The sequence below is a fragment of the Macaca nemestrina genome, chromosome 11 (genome assembly GCF_043159975.1).
Source record: "Macaca nemestrina isolate mMacNem1 chromosome 11, mMacNem.hap1, whole genome shotgun sequence".
NCBI lineage: Eukaryota > Metazoa > Chordata > Mammalia > Primates > Cercopithecidae > Macaca > Macaca nemestrina.
The window spans coordinates 63,803,419-63,816,963 of NC_092135.1; the positions used below are offsets into that span (position 1 = coordinate 63,803,419).

Sequence of the window (13,545 nt, forward strand, 5' to 3'; positions counted from 1 at the left end):
GGCGCCTGTAGTCCCAGCTACTCGGGAGGCTGAGGCAGGAGAATGGCGTGAACCCGGGAGGCGGAGCTTGCAGTGGGCCGAGATCACACCACTGCACTCCAGCCTGGGCGACAGAGCAAGACTCTGTCTCAAACAAACAAACAAAACAAAGCAAAACAAAACAAAACAGGAAATTAAGTCAATGTTTCTTCAGAAAATAAACAACTAATCAAAATACATGTTTCTATACTACCAAATAAAGATAACATATGAAGCTGAAAAAGAAAATCCACTAACCTCAGATGCTGCTATTTCAGTGAAGGTATTTAATGCTTGTTCAACGTTAGATTTCTGTTTGGTAGCCATTAAGCAATAGTTTTCCATTATGCGAAGCTGTACGTGACCCTGAACAGTCTGAGGTTTTAGTTCCTTAAGAAGTTTTTCTGCTGTTCTTACTGCCAATTGCACAGATTCTTGCTTCTCAGTTGAATTACTGTATATAATTAAAAATAAATCACTTATGTCTCTTACTCATGATACAATTCATTGAGATTAGAATTGGCTTTTGTACAAAAAAGCTCTGGGCATTCTTTTATACTTTTTGTCATTCATTTAAAAGTAATCTTTTGTGAAGAATGTCACTCATTCTCTTCTAATAGAAACTGAAGCACAGTTACAATGCATTTTAAACAAAATTAATAGGGACTCAATAAAACACCATTAAGCATTAATTTCCTCTAGAATGAAGACAAAAGTTGGACAATATCTACATGTTGTAAATGTGTGCATTCCAGCAAATATAAAACTATAAGTAGAACAATAAAATTAACATATATCTATTCAAAAAGTGAAAGGAAAGAAAAGGAGGAGGAAAAAGTGACAAATACTGTATTATTTCATTCTATGTTTAATCCATTTTACACACAGGAAAACTGAGGCTCAAACAGGTAATTTGCTAAAGGTCATGCAGCTAATAAGTGGTAAACCTAGGACATGAATCTAAGTTTATCAGACATATAAAATCTACTCTGTTCTCCTCACCACATTGCCTATCAGACTCTCAGAAATTATGTGTGTCAAAAGGTAATTTCAAGTGCAATTTGAATATTTAATAGCAATTTTCTTGTTTTATACACACACACACACACACACATATACACAAATCAATTAATAAAAGGAAATTAAACACTCAAAGTCCAATCACTAAAGCCACTGGTCTTCTTCTCAGACCTTAGGCTTATCTTACCTAAAACATGTCACGCTGTTGACTACCATTTTCAAAGTTCTTCTTCCTTGGCTTCTGTAACACTACATGGCTTTAGTTCTCTTTCTACCATGTTGATTGCCCTTTTCTGACCTTCCTTCCTCCTCCAGATCCCTTAAATGTTAACAAACTTAACATTTAGTTCTCAGATTTTTGTTACTTCATTCTACCACTTTCAAAGAGGCCATTCATGGAGTTCCAACTATGCACTCTGCAGATGTCTCCCAAATCTCTATCCCTAGCTGTGACCTCTCTTCAGAGTTTTAGTTTTGTATTTTGAATTGCCTGCAGAAGATTTCCACTTGGATAGCTTATAGTTCCGTAACAGCAATGTTACCTCAACCTTCCTATAACAACCATAAACATGCCACTTCCTAGCTCTAATTGATCTCTGTAATCCAAGCATTAAAATCTGTCATTGAAATCTCTTGGCAATCTAGTATTAATTTTTTCCTGCTCCTCCATGCATCTTCCCCTGAATACCTCATGCACTGCTATGATTCCTATGAACTCTGACAATACTTAATATCCATGTAAATCCATTTATGTTTAGTTGCAGATTGAAAGGTTTCAGGTATTGTCTTGCCTCTTAAGTAAATTACACACTCCTGAAGGCAGGAACTACCTCATATTCTCTTTATGTCCTAATACATTCCCCACATGCCTTGCCCGAGTCTAAAGAGAGCACAGGCTACTAATGCAGGTTGATAAATAACCATTGACTAGCAGTATACCACACTAGCAGCAGTCAGGACTCAGTCTTAATCTTGCCTCCATCATTACTATCACATTAAACAAGTTGACTCAGCTTATTTTGCAATACTATTGTAGAAAACAAATGAGATAGTGCATAGAAAGTATAGAGGACAGGGTCTGGAAAATACCTACCATTTGTTAAGTAGTTACTATTATTGTGTGGATAATTTTTGCCATAGTTGTCAAATTCTACAATTAGGGGAGTGTCTTCATAACATGTCTATTATTATTTAGGAAACCTAAAAACATTTTATGCCTGTTTCAGAGAATAGTTATGTTAGCAATAACTAATCTATTGAATAACTATTCAATTTGCTAAAATAACTATTCTCTGAAACAGGCAATGAAATGCCTATTTATTTTATTCATCTGCCCTTTCATTATTGCTATCCTAGAATTTAGTTCTTTTGTATAGTATCCTGTTTATTATCTCCAACAAGTGTTTTTTAAAAAAGGATAATATGTCAAATAACTCACCCCAGGTCTCCATCCAGGTTTTCAAATACTTCACCTCCAATAGTTTCATTATCTGGATTCAAACAGATTTCTATCATATTATAAAGGGCATTTTGGCCCCAGTCACGATCTTTCCGAGCTTTATTAAAATGTCGAAGGGCATCATTTGGTTCTCCAGTGTACCTTGTTAGATGTTTAAAAGAATTATTTATTTCAATCACTGACTACAAAACTTATATTAGTTTATAATCTGTCTGGTAAATAAAACTGATGAACTATTTTGAAACGTACATTTTTTTTACTACAAAGAAAAGCTTATTCTACTTGATTTACAATGAGAAAAAAAAATTATGTAGCATTTATTTGTCAATAGATTTACCAAAGATATAGTCCTTTACAATACTGAAATCCTGGCTCCAACTTTGCTCTGGAGTTACGTTTCTCAGCCATTGAGAAAAATCTTGGGACATCCTCGAGTTTTCCACATCTTCTTAGGAGATCAATCAAACGAGATAATGTCATATAATTATCTGGAAACAAATAATACTTCAGATATGGGCAACATGTTATATTGTTTCTTTTGTTGGTTATAATTCTACTTCATTAGTGTATAATTTACTTATAAAATGTACATTTTAAATATAAGTAAAAAATGCCTCAGGGAATAAGTCCCTAAAGATGCTGTATGGCCAACTAGATGATCTACTAAATGACATAGTTCGGGCTGGGTTGGTCACATCTACATAGGCAAATCTGGAAAAATAAATATTTCTTGTAACTTTTCTACTGTTTGGGGGACGACAACCTTAGAGAAACAGCCTCTACCTAGGTAATCTAGACTTTCAACTGTGTAGTTCAGGGATACCGATTTAATTGGACAGGGCAAGTTCACTGTAGGTCTCTGAGAACCCCTCTCCTACTTACTCTTGCTAGGAAGGACGTGGGAACAGTACAATTGACAAATAATGTATGGGGTGGGCAATAAGAAATTTTTCTCCAGTCTCTCTTTGATATGTACATATAGCTAACATACCATATGCTAACTTACCATACTAGAACCTTAGCATATTAGTTCCCATATTTTAATCCTGTTTCACCTTCTTCTAAAAAAATTCATTCATTCATTCATTCCTTTGATCTCAGGTATAATTTCCTGGCAGGTTCCTAGAAAGCCTTCTCCCAATTCTATCTAATTCTCTCTTATCACTAACAAACTAAGTTACAGAATAATTTAATAAATCTTTTTTAGGATTGTAAAAATAATGTATAGACACTACAGAAAATAAGGAAAAAATATAAAAAGTATAAAGAAAAAAAATCAACATATTTCCAGCTAGAGATTAGCACATTTTGGTGTGCTTTCTTTCATATATTTGAAAACCAACCGATATATAAATGTAAGCAAAGATACGTTATTTCTTTGTTTACATTCATACAAAATCGATGTTTATTTACATATATACAAAACTGGAGTCACATTTGGGGTTTTGATTTTGATTGGTTTTGATTAGTTTTAATGTTGATTTTGATGAACATTCAACAGTAAACATTTCCCAATTGTCATTAAAGAATCTTCCAAAACATGATTTTTAATGGTTGCATAAGGGCCTACTTACTGATGATTCACATTATTTATTTCTTTATAGTGGTATCTTTTAGATGTTTGGGTGCTCAAGTTTCAGTTAGCACAGGACTAGGGATACGTAGGGGAATTGCAAAAACCCTTAGGCTATTCTCAACATGTTCTTAGGTTGAATTTCTAGAATTAAAACACAAAAACAAAAAAGCTTGTTTTAAAGCTATTTATCCTTGACTCTATTTTGCTATTTGAAAAGAGATGACATCATGTAAATCCAGCAATTTTCCTGAGTATATATCCAAAAGATTAAAAGCAGAGACTCAAATAGGTATTTGTACACCAATGTTCACAGCAACAACCTTCATAATAGACAGAAAAAGTGGAAAGAGCCCAAATGTCCTTTGCAGTTGAATAGATAATCAAAATGTAGCACGTATATATAAAGGAATATTGTATATTGTATATCAGCCATAAAAAATAAGAAAATTTTGACATACACTTCAACATGGATGAATTGTGAAGACATTATACCAAGTGAAATAAGCCAGACACAAAAGGACAAATGCTGTGTGATACAGCTTACATGAGGTGCCTAGAATAGTTAAATTCATAAACACAGAAAGTATAATGATGGTTGCTAGGAGCTCCGGGAAGAAGAATGAGGAACTGGTGTACCGACTTAGTTTGGAATGGTAAAAAAGTTTTGGAGATGGGTAACGGTGATGACTTACAAAACAATGTGAATGCATTTCATGCCACTGAACGATACACTTAAAAATGGTTAAGATGATGAATTTCGTGTTATATATGTTTCACCACAATACAAAATATTCTTTAAAAAAAGAACTTCTGGAAACACTGTATCTACTCAATTACAGGATGTTAAACTAATACAGGTTGATAGTATCGTTTGTCCCCTTGACACACAATCTTGAGTCCAGAGATTTTGTTCATCACACTTTTTAGCATCACTAAAAAGGGCACAATAAGAATATGGTTTCAGAAAAAGACAACTCAAATACTGGTCTTGTCGTTTAGCTATGTGAATTCAAACAAATTTCTCAAATTCTTTGAGTCCAATCCACTTATTTTCTTAAAATAGCATCATAATATTGACTGTAGGAGTGCTGCTATATAAATAAAGCCACGAAAAATATTTATAAATTACAAATGTTATTAATAATATTTATACTTCAAAAATTTTGATAAGAAATAGAATACCCCATAATAAAGCCACAGCATCTGGAAGCTGTACTGGATTAAGCAAGAACTAAAGGTTAAAATTTCTGGTGAAATTTTTTTTGCATGATACTGCTAGTATTGTCAACATTGGGAAGGCAATTTCTAGAATATTTCTTATATACTATTGAAATGTATTCATTATTAGTTCAAGTTATAATTACCAGTGACAGATTAAATTACATTCACTTGTCTTTTGGTTAACCATGACATTTGCAAATTTCTGCACTTAAGAAATCCATTAAAAACTAAAATGTGTATTACCCTCTAAAAAACTTAGCTGGTCCATCTTTATTGATGGATAGTAAGAAGATATCAAAATAGTTATAGGGTGATGAGATGTGGCAAGCATACAATGCTATGGTATGGTATTACAAAGCACAGGATTCCGAACTTTGCCTGGAGGAGTTGGGAAATTTTACATAGGAGTTGACCTTTGAGCAGCCTCAAGGATAGGAGGAAGATCTTACTAGACAGACTGGATGTGTTGGCTAGCTATCAAGCAAACAGAACTGAGGAGACACCTTAACCGATTACTATGAAGGAAGGGGAAAGCTCAAGGCGATCTGGAGATTCTGACAGAGAAAAGGGGCAATCTGTCATGACAGCAGTAATTAGATCTAGAAGAGGAATTTTTCAACTACTTAAATTAAGTCAAATTTGTATGGTACATTTCTGAAATAAGCTAAAATAGAGCCTTAATCTAAAGTACAAGATGAGTTACTGAGGATAAACAATAATGTACACATAAAATGAATGTAGATACATATGTTTTAGAGTAATTCCAACAAAATAGATCTGTGGATAAGTGTGTAAGGTACTAGTAAGAACAAGGCATACAACACAAGATTAAAAACTCTTACGATTAAAAATATCACATAGACAATAAAAATTTACTGAAAATTTTGTGGTTGTTTTTGAGATCTCACTCTGTCATCAAGGCTGGAGTGCAGTGGCGTGATCTTGGCTCACTGCAACCTCCGCCTCCCAGGTTCAAGCGATTCTCCTGCTGTATTTTTAATTGACTTGGTGTTTTACAGTCATTCACTGATCCATTCAACCAATAAACATCTATGTTGCCACATCCATGTGCGTGGCATTTTGTCTGATATTGGGAATATAAGATAAATATGGTGAGTTCCCTGAACTTGAGGAGTCTACAGTCTAATAAACAACACAAATATGCACATAAATATTTTTAGTAAAATACTATAAGTAATAAATATGCATGGACAAAGTAACCGAGGATTAGGGTTACCAACTCATCCCAGTTTGCCTGGGACTTTCTGTTAGCATGGGAAGCCCCGCATTCAGGAAAACCCTTCACTCTGAGGCAAATCTAGGATGGTGGCTCATGCTACCCAGCATCACCTAAGACATTTTTTTAATGTAGGTGGTGGTAGTGGGATGCAGATTTACTTTTGTATTTTCTCCCAAGAGGGATATATTTTAGATTATGTGTTTGGAAAGAGAAAAGAGATAAGGAAGCTAAAGTTCATTTTAGGCAAAAGGAAAAAACCCAAGCAAAGACTTGGAAGCGTGGTTGCATGTCATTTGGTGTTGCTGGAATACAAGATCCTTATATTGCATTTATAAAAAATTGCTTTTATATTGTTTACCAACAGTCCAAAGCAGTCAGTCTATTCAGCCAATTTTTTTGGGGAAAAGGCTGCTGCCAACTAACAGAAACTTAAGTGAAACAAAACCCACAAGACACATGAAGCCTTCTTCAAATCTTAGAAAACTATAATGTGTGAGATTCTTCAAATCTTAGAAAACGGTAATACTTTTAATGCCTTAAAAATATTCACAACAGAAGAAGTCTGCTTTTTTAAGAAATAAAGTTAGATCATTGTCTCAAAGGGAAAGACTGTGAAATGGGAACCGCTTGAGATAGAATGAAAATATTATGTATATTACTTTCAAATGGTAGTTTAGAGAAGAGGAATAAGAGAAAACAGTGTGGAACACAAGGTAGAAATGGCAGGGAAAAAAAACGACACAAGCCTGAAGAAAATAAAAGTAGGTTTGGGCAATGTGGGTGGCAAGATGAGCCCATATTTTGGACCCAGGGTGAGTGGAAGAGGTGAAGTGGTCAAGTAATTCACAGCATTCTTTTAAGTAACATCTAAGTATACTCTGGAAAAGACAAGGCAAAAAACAAATGAAATGGCCTCTGGTAGTCCCAAGGTGGAAAAAAATTTAAATAGTAAAAATAATAAAGAGAAAGTGTTGATACTACTGTAAAAAATAGACCATATTTTTTCCTTTCAATTTTTGTGCCAACTGGGGATATTTTATTTCTAAGTATGAACTGATGTTCTCTAAATTCAAACGTCTTTTTATTAAAAGCATTAGTAGAGGTAGCCTGTAGAGCATATCTAGTTCTTTGAGTTGCCCTGCTTGAAGGATTGCCACCTCTGTGTCTCTGCGGCTCTAACCAGGCAGCTCTGACCGGGGTTTAGAAGAACTGAAACACAGCTGTAGGACTTTCTCTGCCATTTCAAACTCTTTTTAGTAACACAGGTAGTAACACACAGTCATCTATTAGTCAAACAGTTCCCACCTCTCTTTCTTCTTTTCCTCTTTCCTCTCCTCCCTCCGTCCCTGCTTCCCTTTCCTCCTTTTCTCCCTCACTCTTCTTCCCATCCAGTATTTGTCGAGTACTAACTAGGCCAGGTATCCTTCTCAATTCTGGAAACACAGCAGTGAAGGGCAACGTTTCTGGTCACTTGATGCTTCTGTTCTATGATTTATAGTTTTTTTGGTTTTGTTTCACAAGAGCTACACAAAACCCAAAAATCCTTAAAAAAAAAAAAAGCCAAACCCCAAAAACCCAACTGAACAGAAAACAGGATAAAGGGATGGAGAGCAAGAAGTGGTGCTACTTGATGTAGGCCAGTGAGGGAAAGGCATTCTAAGGAAGAAGCAGCACCGGAGCAAAGGCCCAAAAGAAAATGAGGCAGCAGCCAGATGGACCTTTGGGAGGAGCACATTCTGGGAAGCAGAAACAGCAAACAAAAAGGCTCAAGGCTGTAACTAGCTTGGGCTTTTGCCTACCTAGTTTCTGTTATCCCTTTCTTCTTTACTATCAGAATTCTGATTTTATTCTACAGGGTATTAGATGCAGCTAAAAGATAACGTTTCCCACCTTCTTTTGCAGCCATGGAGTTGACACTACTAAGGGTTGGGTTTTATTTTTTTGCTGGTTGGGAAGCCCTTTTGTCCAGCTCTGCACCCACCTTCCCCATCTGGGCCCTGGAACATCAATGCCCAGCACTGCAGTGGTCATCTTGAACCATGAGGTGATGCTCAGGCAAGTCAGAGTAACAATGTAGAACAAAAAGGGAGAAGGCTCTGGTTACCTGAAGACACCGTGGAACTGCCATACCAACCCCTACACAGTGTACTTTTAGATTTCTTTTACAGACAGAAAATTAAAAGCCGTGCTTTTTTAGCCTAGAATTTTCAGGGGCATCTCTGCCATTTTCGATGAAAGCATTTCTAAAGTCTTCATAGGCTAGGGATGGAAACAGAGATGAGTTATGACGATGTTGCAATAATCTATGTGGAAGATGGCAATGGTTTAGACCAGGGTGGCAGTAACAGAGGTAGTAAAAAGTGATGGCATTCTAGGTATACTTTGAATATAGCACTAACAAGGATTTGCTGATAGACTGGAGGTGATATATGAGAGAAAGATGAGACAAAGATTAACTGCGAGGTCTGGGCTGGCATAACAGGGAGCAGTGATGCCACTCACTGAGGTGAGAGGTGGGGGTGGAGCAAACTTAGAGGGGAGGAAAAGATCAGGTGTTCTATTTCGGACATGTTAAGCTTGAGATACTCCTAGACATCTGAGTGGGAATGCAAAGAGGCAGAGGTGTTTATAAGTAAGGGCTGCAGATAAATGTTTAGGACACATCAGTACATACATGGGATATAAAGCCATGCAGCTGGACAAAGTCACCTAGGGGGTGAATATATAAAAAGAAAGGAGGTTCAGGAACTGAAGCTAAGAGTGTTCTGATATTTAAAGGTCATACAGAGAAGAGAACTCCAACAAAGGAGAATGAAACAGCGGGCAATGGGGCAAAAGAAGAACCAAGTGAGTTTAGGATCTCAGAGACAAATGAAGAAAGTCTTTCATTGTGGAGGGGGATAAACTGTGCCAAATACGATGACAGGTCAAGTCAGCAGAGAACTGAGAACTGAATCTGATCTGGCAGTATGGGGGTCACCGACCACATTGCAGAAGCGACTTCCCTGGAGTGCCGCAGTGGATGAGACAAAGTGAACACAGCATGTTTGAAAATCCTTCAGAGAAAAATTTGTTGTCAAGAAGAACTGAAGAAGGGCACAGTAATTGGGAGGGGATAAGAGTTAAGAGTTGATTTTTATTGACTGATTTATTTAGAGCAGGAAGATGTCACAGCACAGTTATATGTTGATTAGCAAAAATTGATAATTCAAGAGAGAGAACTGTAAGAGTAAAGTCCTTTGGTAGGTGAGAAGCTGGACACAGGCGGGATCACAGGCCTGGGGAGGACAAAGGCTGAGGAGTGGGTAAATTTAGTGACAAAGAATGGAGAAGTTCTCTTCCAGGTGCAAGTATTCTCTTAGTGAAGTAGGTGGCAAGGCTTTTAACTGTGGGCAAGAAATGGGGCAAGGGTATTGGAGGTTTGTGTTGCAGGAAGTCAGAGATCCCAAACACAGGGACTGGCTGAAGCCGCGGCAGAAAAACATAAACTGCGAAGATTTCATGGCCTTTTATTAGTTCCCCAAATTAACACTTTTATAATTTCTTACGCCTGTCTTTACTGCAATCTCTGAACATAAACTGTGAAGATTTCATGGACATTTATCACTTCCTCAATCAATACTCTTATAATTTCCTATGCCTGTCTTTAATCTCTTAATCCGGTCATCTTCATAAGCTGAGGATGTAGGTCACCTCAGGACCCTGTGATGATTGCATTATCTGTATAAATTGTTTGTAAAACACGTGTGTTTGAACAATATGAAATCTGGGCACCCTGAAAAGGAACAGGATAACAGTGATTTTCAGGGAACAAGGGAGATACCATAAGGTCTGACTGCCTGCAGGGCCGGGCAGAACAGAGTCATATTTCTCTTCTTGCAGAAAGCAAATAGGAGAAATATCGCTGAATTCTTTTCCCGGTAAGGAATAACCCTGGGAAAGGAATGCATTCCCAGGGGTGGGTCTATGGACGGCTGCTCTGGGAGTGTCTGTCTTATGCGATTAAAGATAAGGGATGAAATACGCTCTGGTCTCCGGCAGTGCCCTCAGGCTTGCTAGGATTAGGAAATTCCAGCCTGGTGAATCCTAGTCAGACTAGTTGTCTGCTCTCAAACGCTGTTTCCTGTTAAGATGTTTATCAACAACAATGCGTGCCCAGCAGGACATGGAACCTCATCAGTAATTCTAATTTCACCCTGGCCTTCTGATCTTGCTCTGCCTCTCTGCCCTTGTGATCTTTTATTGCCCTTTGAAGCATGTGATCTTTGTGACTTACTCCCTGTTCATATCCCTCTCCCCTTTTGAAATCCCTAATAAAAACTTGCTGGTTTTGCGACTCAATGAGCATCATGGAACCTACCAACAGGTGATGTCACCCCCGGAGGCCCAGTTGTAAAATTGCTCTCTTTTGTACTCTTTCTCTTTATTTCTTAGACCAGCTGACACGTAGGGAAAATAGAAAAGAATGTATGTTGAAATATTGGGGGCTGGTTCCCCCTATAGTTTTCAGGAGACAAGAGAAAGTGGGAAAAAATAGTTAGAATCAATGAATTCATTCTTGGAATACAGTAGGATTGCCAGGTTTGTGCTCATAATTTAAAGTGAGACCAGTCAACAGTGTTGCATTTTCCTTATGGCCATTTCAGCTATTCAAGCCCATGTGTGGAACAAGTAGACAGTCTGATTCAACTAGGGATGGAGTTTGCCCAAGGGCAAAACCACTAAACAGAAGAAAAAGGAGTAAGGGAGGGGTGACTGAACTCAAAAAATACTATCAGTGGGTATTTACCTGGCTTACGTTCTAAAAGCTGCTGTAAATGAAACACCGCTTGTTCATAGTCTTGTTTTCTGAACATGAGATCAGCCATCATCTATAAAGATAAAAGTTGGTTCTAAAAATATTGCCATGTATTTTACACAACATCTTCTTCCAATCAAGATTTAACACTAGAAAAATATAGATGATAAACATGAGGAGGGGGTAGCATTTTATAAAAAGGAGGAATTTAAGGTTCAAGCCCACCTTGAGCAGAATAACTTGGAGATCAGTGTAACAGAAGATAATCAAGGACGTGAAACAGATTGCTCTGCTTGCAAAATTGTATTTTTAGCAAAAAATATGTTCCTAGCAGTTGTTTTAAAAACAGAAATTTGAAAGGAATTGCACACTGTATGTGCTATTGTAGAAAAGATAACTCACTGAACCTGACTAAAATAACAATGAGAAGATTCAAAAACAAAACAAAATTTAAATCATAACTATTTTGAAAAATAAAAATGAGCAAGACCTACTGAGATTTTTCTTATTATGTGCTTTAAAATGCAGATTTCATATATTTCTTTTTAACCACAATAACTTTAAATAAGCCTCACAAAATGTCATCCACGTAGCTGTCTGCACAGCTAACAAATATTTTAGTCCACATAAAAATAAGAAAAAAAAACAACCAAAATTCTATTCAAAATAGAACATCTTAGACTGATACATGAAGTTGTTTTTTTCCCCTGTAACTCCAAAAATTCCACCCAAACTCTTAAATGTGTCCACCATTCCTAAGTACTTAAAAGTTAGTTCTTAGCAAATTAGTGTTACCACATGAACTCCACCTAACCAAGCATCCCCTTAGGCATAAATAAAAAAGTAACTAGACCCAAAAGGGCATGTAAAAACCTGACCTAGGTTTATCTTTCTTATAAATAAAATCCTAATGATTCTGGGTCTTTATTGGTAAAATGTAGTAAAGTAAGAAAAATGTTATTTCTTCCAAAAGCCAACATGAGCCATGTCTCATCATCTAGTAGTAGTTCCATGGGGTAAAATTTAAAACTTATAAAACACAACTGCTTTTATTGTACCAAAGTTCCTTGGACTGACCATGGTAGCAGCTTCATTATCCTGGTCACTCTGAAGCAGTAAAGCACACTGCCGCAGGCAGGAATCTGGGTCATCTTGTGCCAGGTATAATCGTGCCAGTTCCAACATAATCTGTAAAGCAAAGGGCTAGATTCATCAGACACTGTACAGAATAAAAAGTGAATGAGGAAAATATGTGGACACAGATTAAACTTTAGTTGACCAAAAGTCATTGCAATAAAAATGCCAAGTATAATAGACAAAAAAAACCCCACAAAAAACTGTATGTATACCATCTCTATTTTCTCTTACACTAGAGAAAAAAACAAAGCAAACAAACAAAAAACAGAGAAATAGGTAGTAACTCGCTTCAAAAGTAGAGTGACATAATGCATTGTGAAAAGAACACTGGTCTTAAAACCAGGAGATTGGATTCTAGTCCCAGGTCCTCCATGACAGGGCCAAGTCAGGTCCCTTCTACCTCTCTTAATCTGCTTTCTCATTTGTAAAATAAAAAGCTTCAAGAGGTAATCTCTAAGGTATGCCTCAGATTTAAAAGTAGGATTCCAACTCCTTTAGCCACCACTGAAAAAGGTATCTGTTTGGTTATGCCTTGCTAAAGGTTGTTTTTGCCCTTTATCTGAAAAAACTATATTAATAAAAATGTCCAAACTAGTCATTAAATTCTAGAGGATAGTTGTCTTTTGTACATGATCACTTACTTAAGTGTTTAGCCATTAGTTATTTTCAAAAATTAATAATCTCTCCAGATCTTCTCAGATCTTGACAGAGTTAAAACATTTTAGTTTTTATATAACCAGTCATGTATGTAAGTGTACTACACCAAAATTATCTTTACATTTATTCTCCCACTGTGCCATATGAGGCCATAGATTCAGCCTAGCCATTTTTGCATCCTTAGTACTAAACACCAATTGAAATACAGAGTGTACAACAGCTGTTTAGTAAAAGGAACTGAATTATCTAAATCCAGATATTTGTGATTGAGAAATTATTTAAATTATTTCAATTATTTTGATAAATTAAATTGATAAAATAAATTAATTTGAAAATTATTTAAGTTATTTTGATAATTAAAAACACAAATATTAAAACAATTTGCAAGTTGCTTTATATTACTTGTTCCATTACAGTTT

The 13,545-nt window shown here is 36.3% G+C and overlaps 1 protein-coding gene across 16 annotated transcripts in view; it reads right to left on the bottom strand.

The window, feature by feature from the left end:
• Nucleotides 1-13,545, bottom strand: part of LOC105483310 (tetratricopeptide repeat domain 21B) — a 98,627-nt gene that overhangs the window by 32,949 nt on the left and 52,133 nt on the right. For all 16 annotated transcript variants that reach the window (XR_011609834.1, XR_011609841.1, XR_011609835.1 and 13 more), the window contains 5 exons: nucleotides 12,410-12,520; nucleotides 11,324-11,405; nucleotides 2,835-2,985; nucleotides 2,477-2,638; nucleotides 277-472 (listed from right to left, as the gene is read on the bottom strand). Coding sequence is in view for 5 of the 16 variants with exons in the window: in XM_011744116.3 (XP_011742418.2) it covers nucleotides 277-472; nucleotides 2,477-2,638; nucleotides 2,835-2,985; nucleotides 11,324-11,405; nucleotides 12,410-12,520 (702 nt within the window). In the remaining 11 variants the exon portion in view is untranslated. The remainder of the gene's footprint in view (nucleotides 1-276; nucleotides 473-2,476; nucleotides 2,639-2,834; nucleotides 2,986-11,323; nucleotides 11,406-12,409; nucleotides 12,521-13,545) is intronic.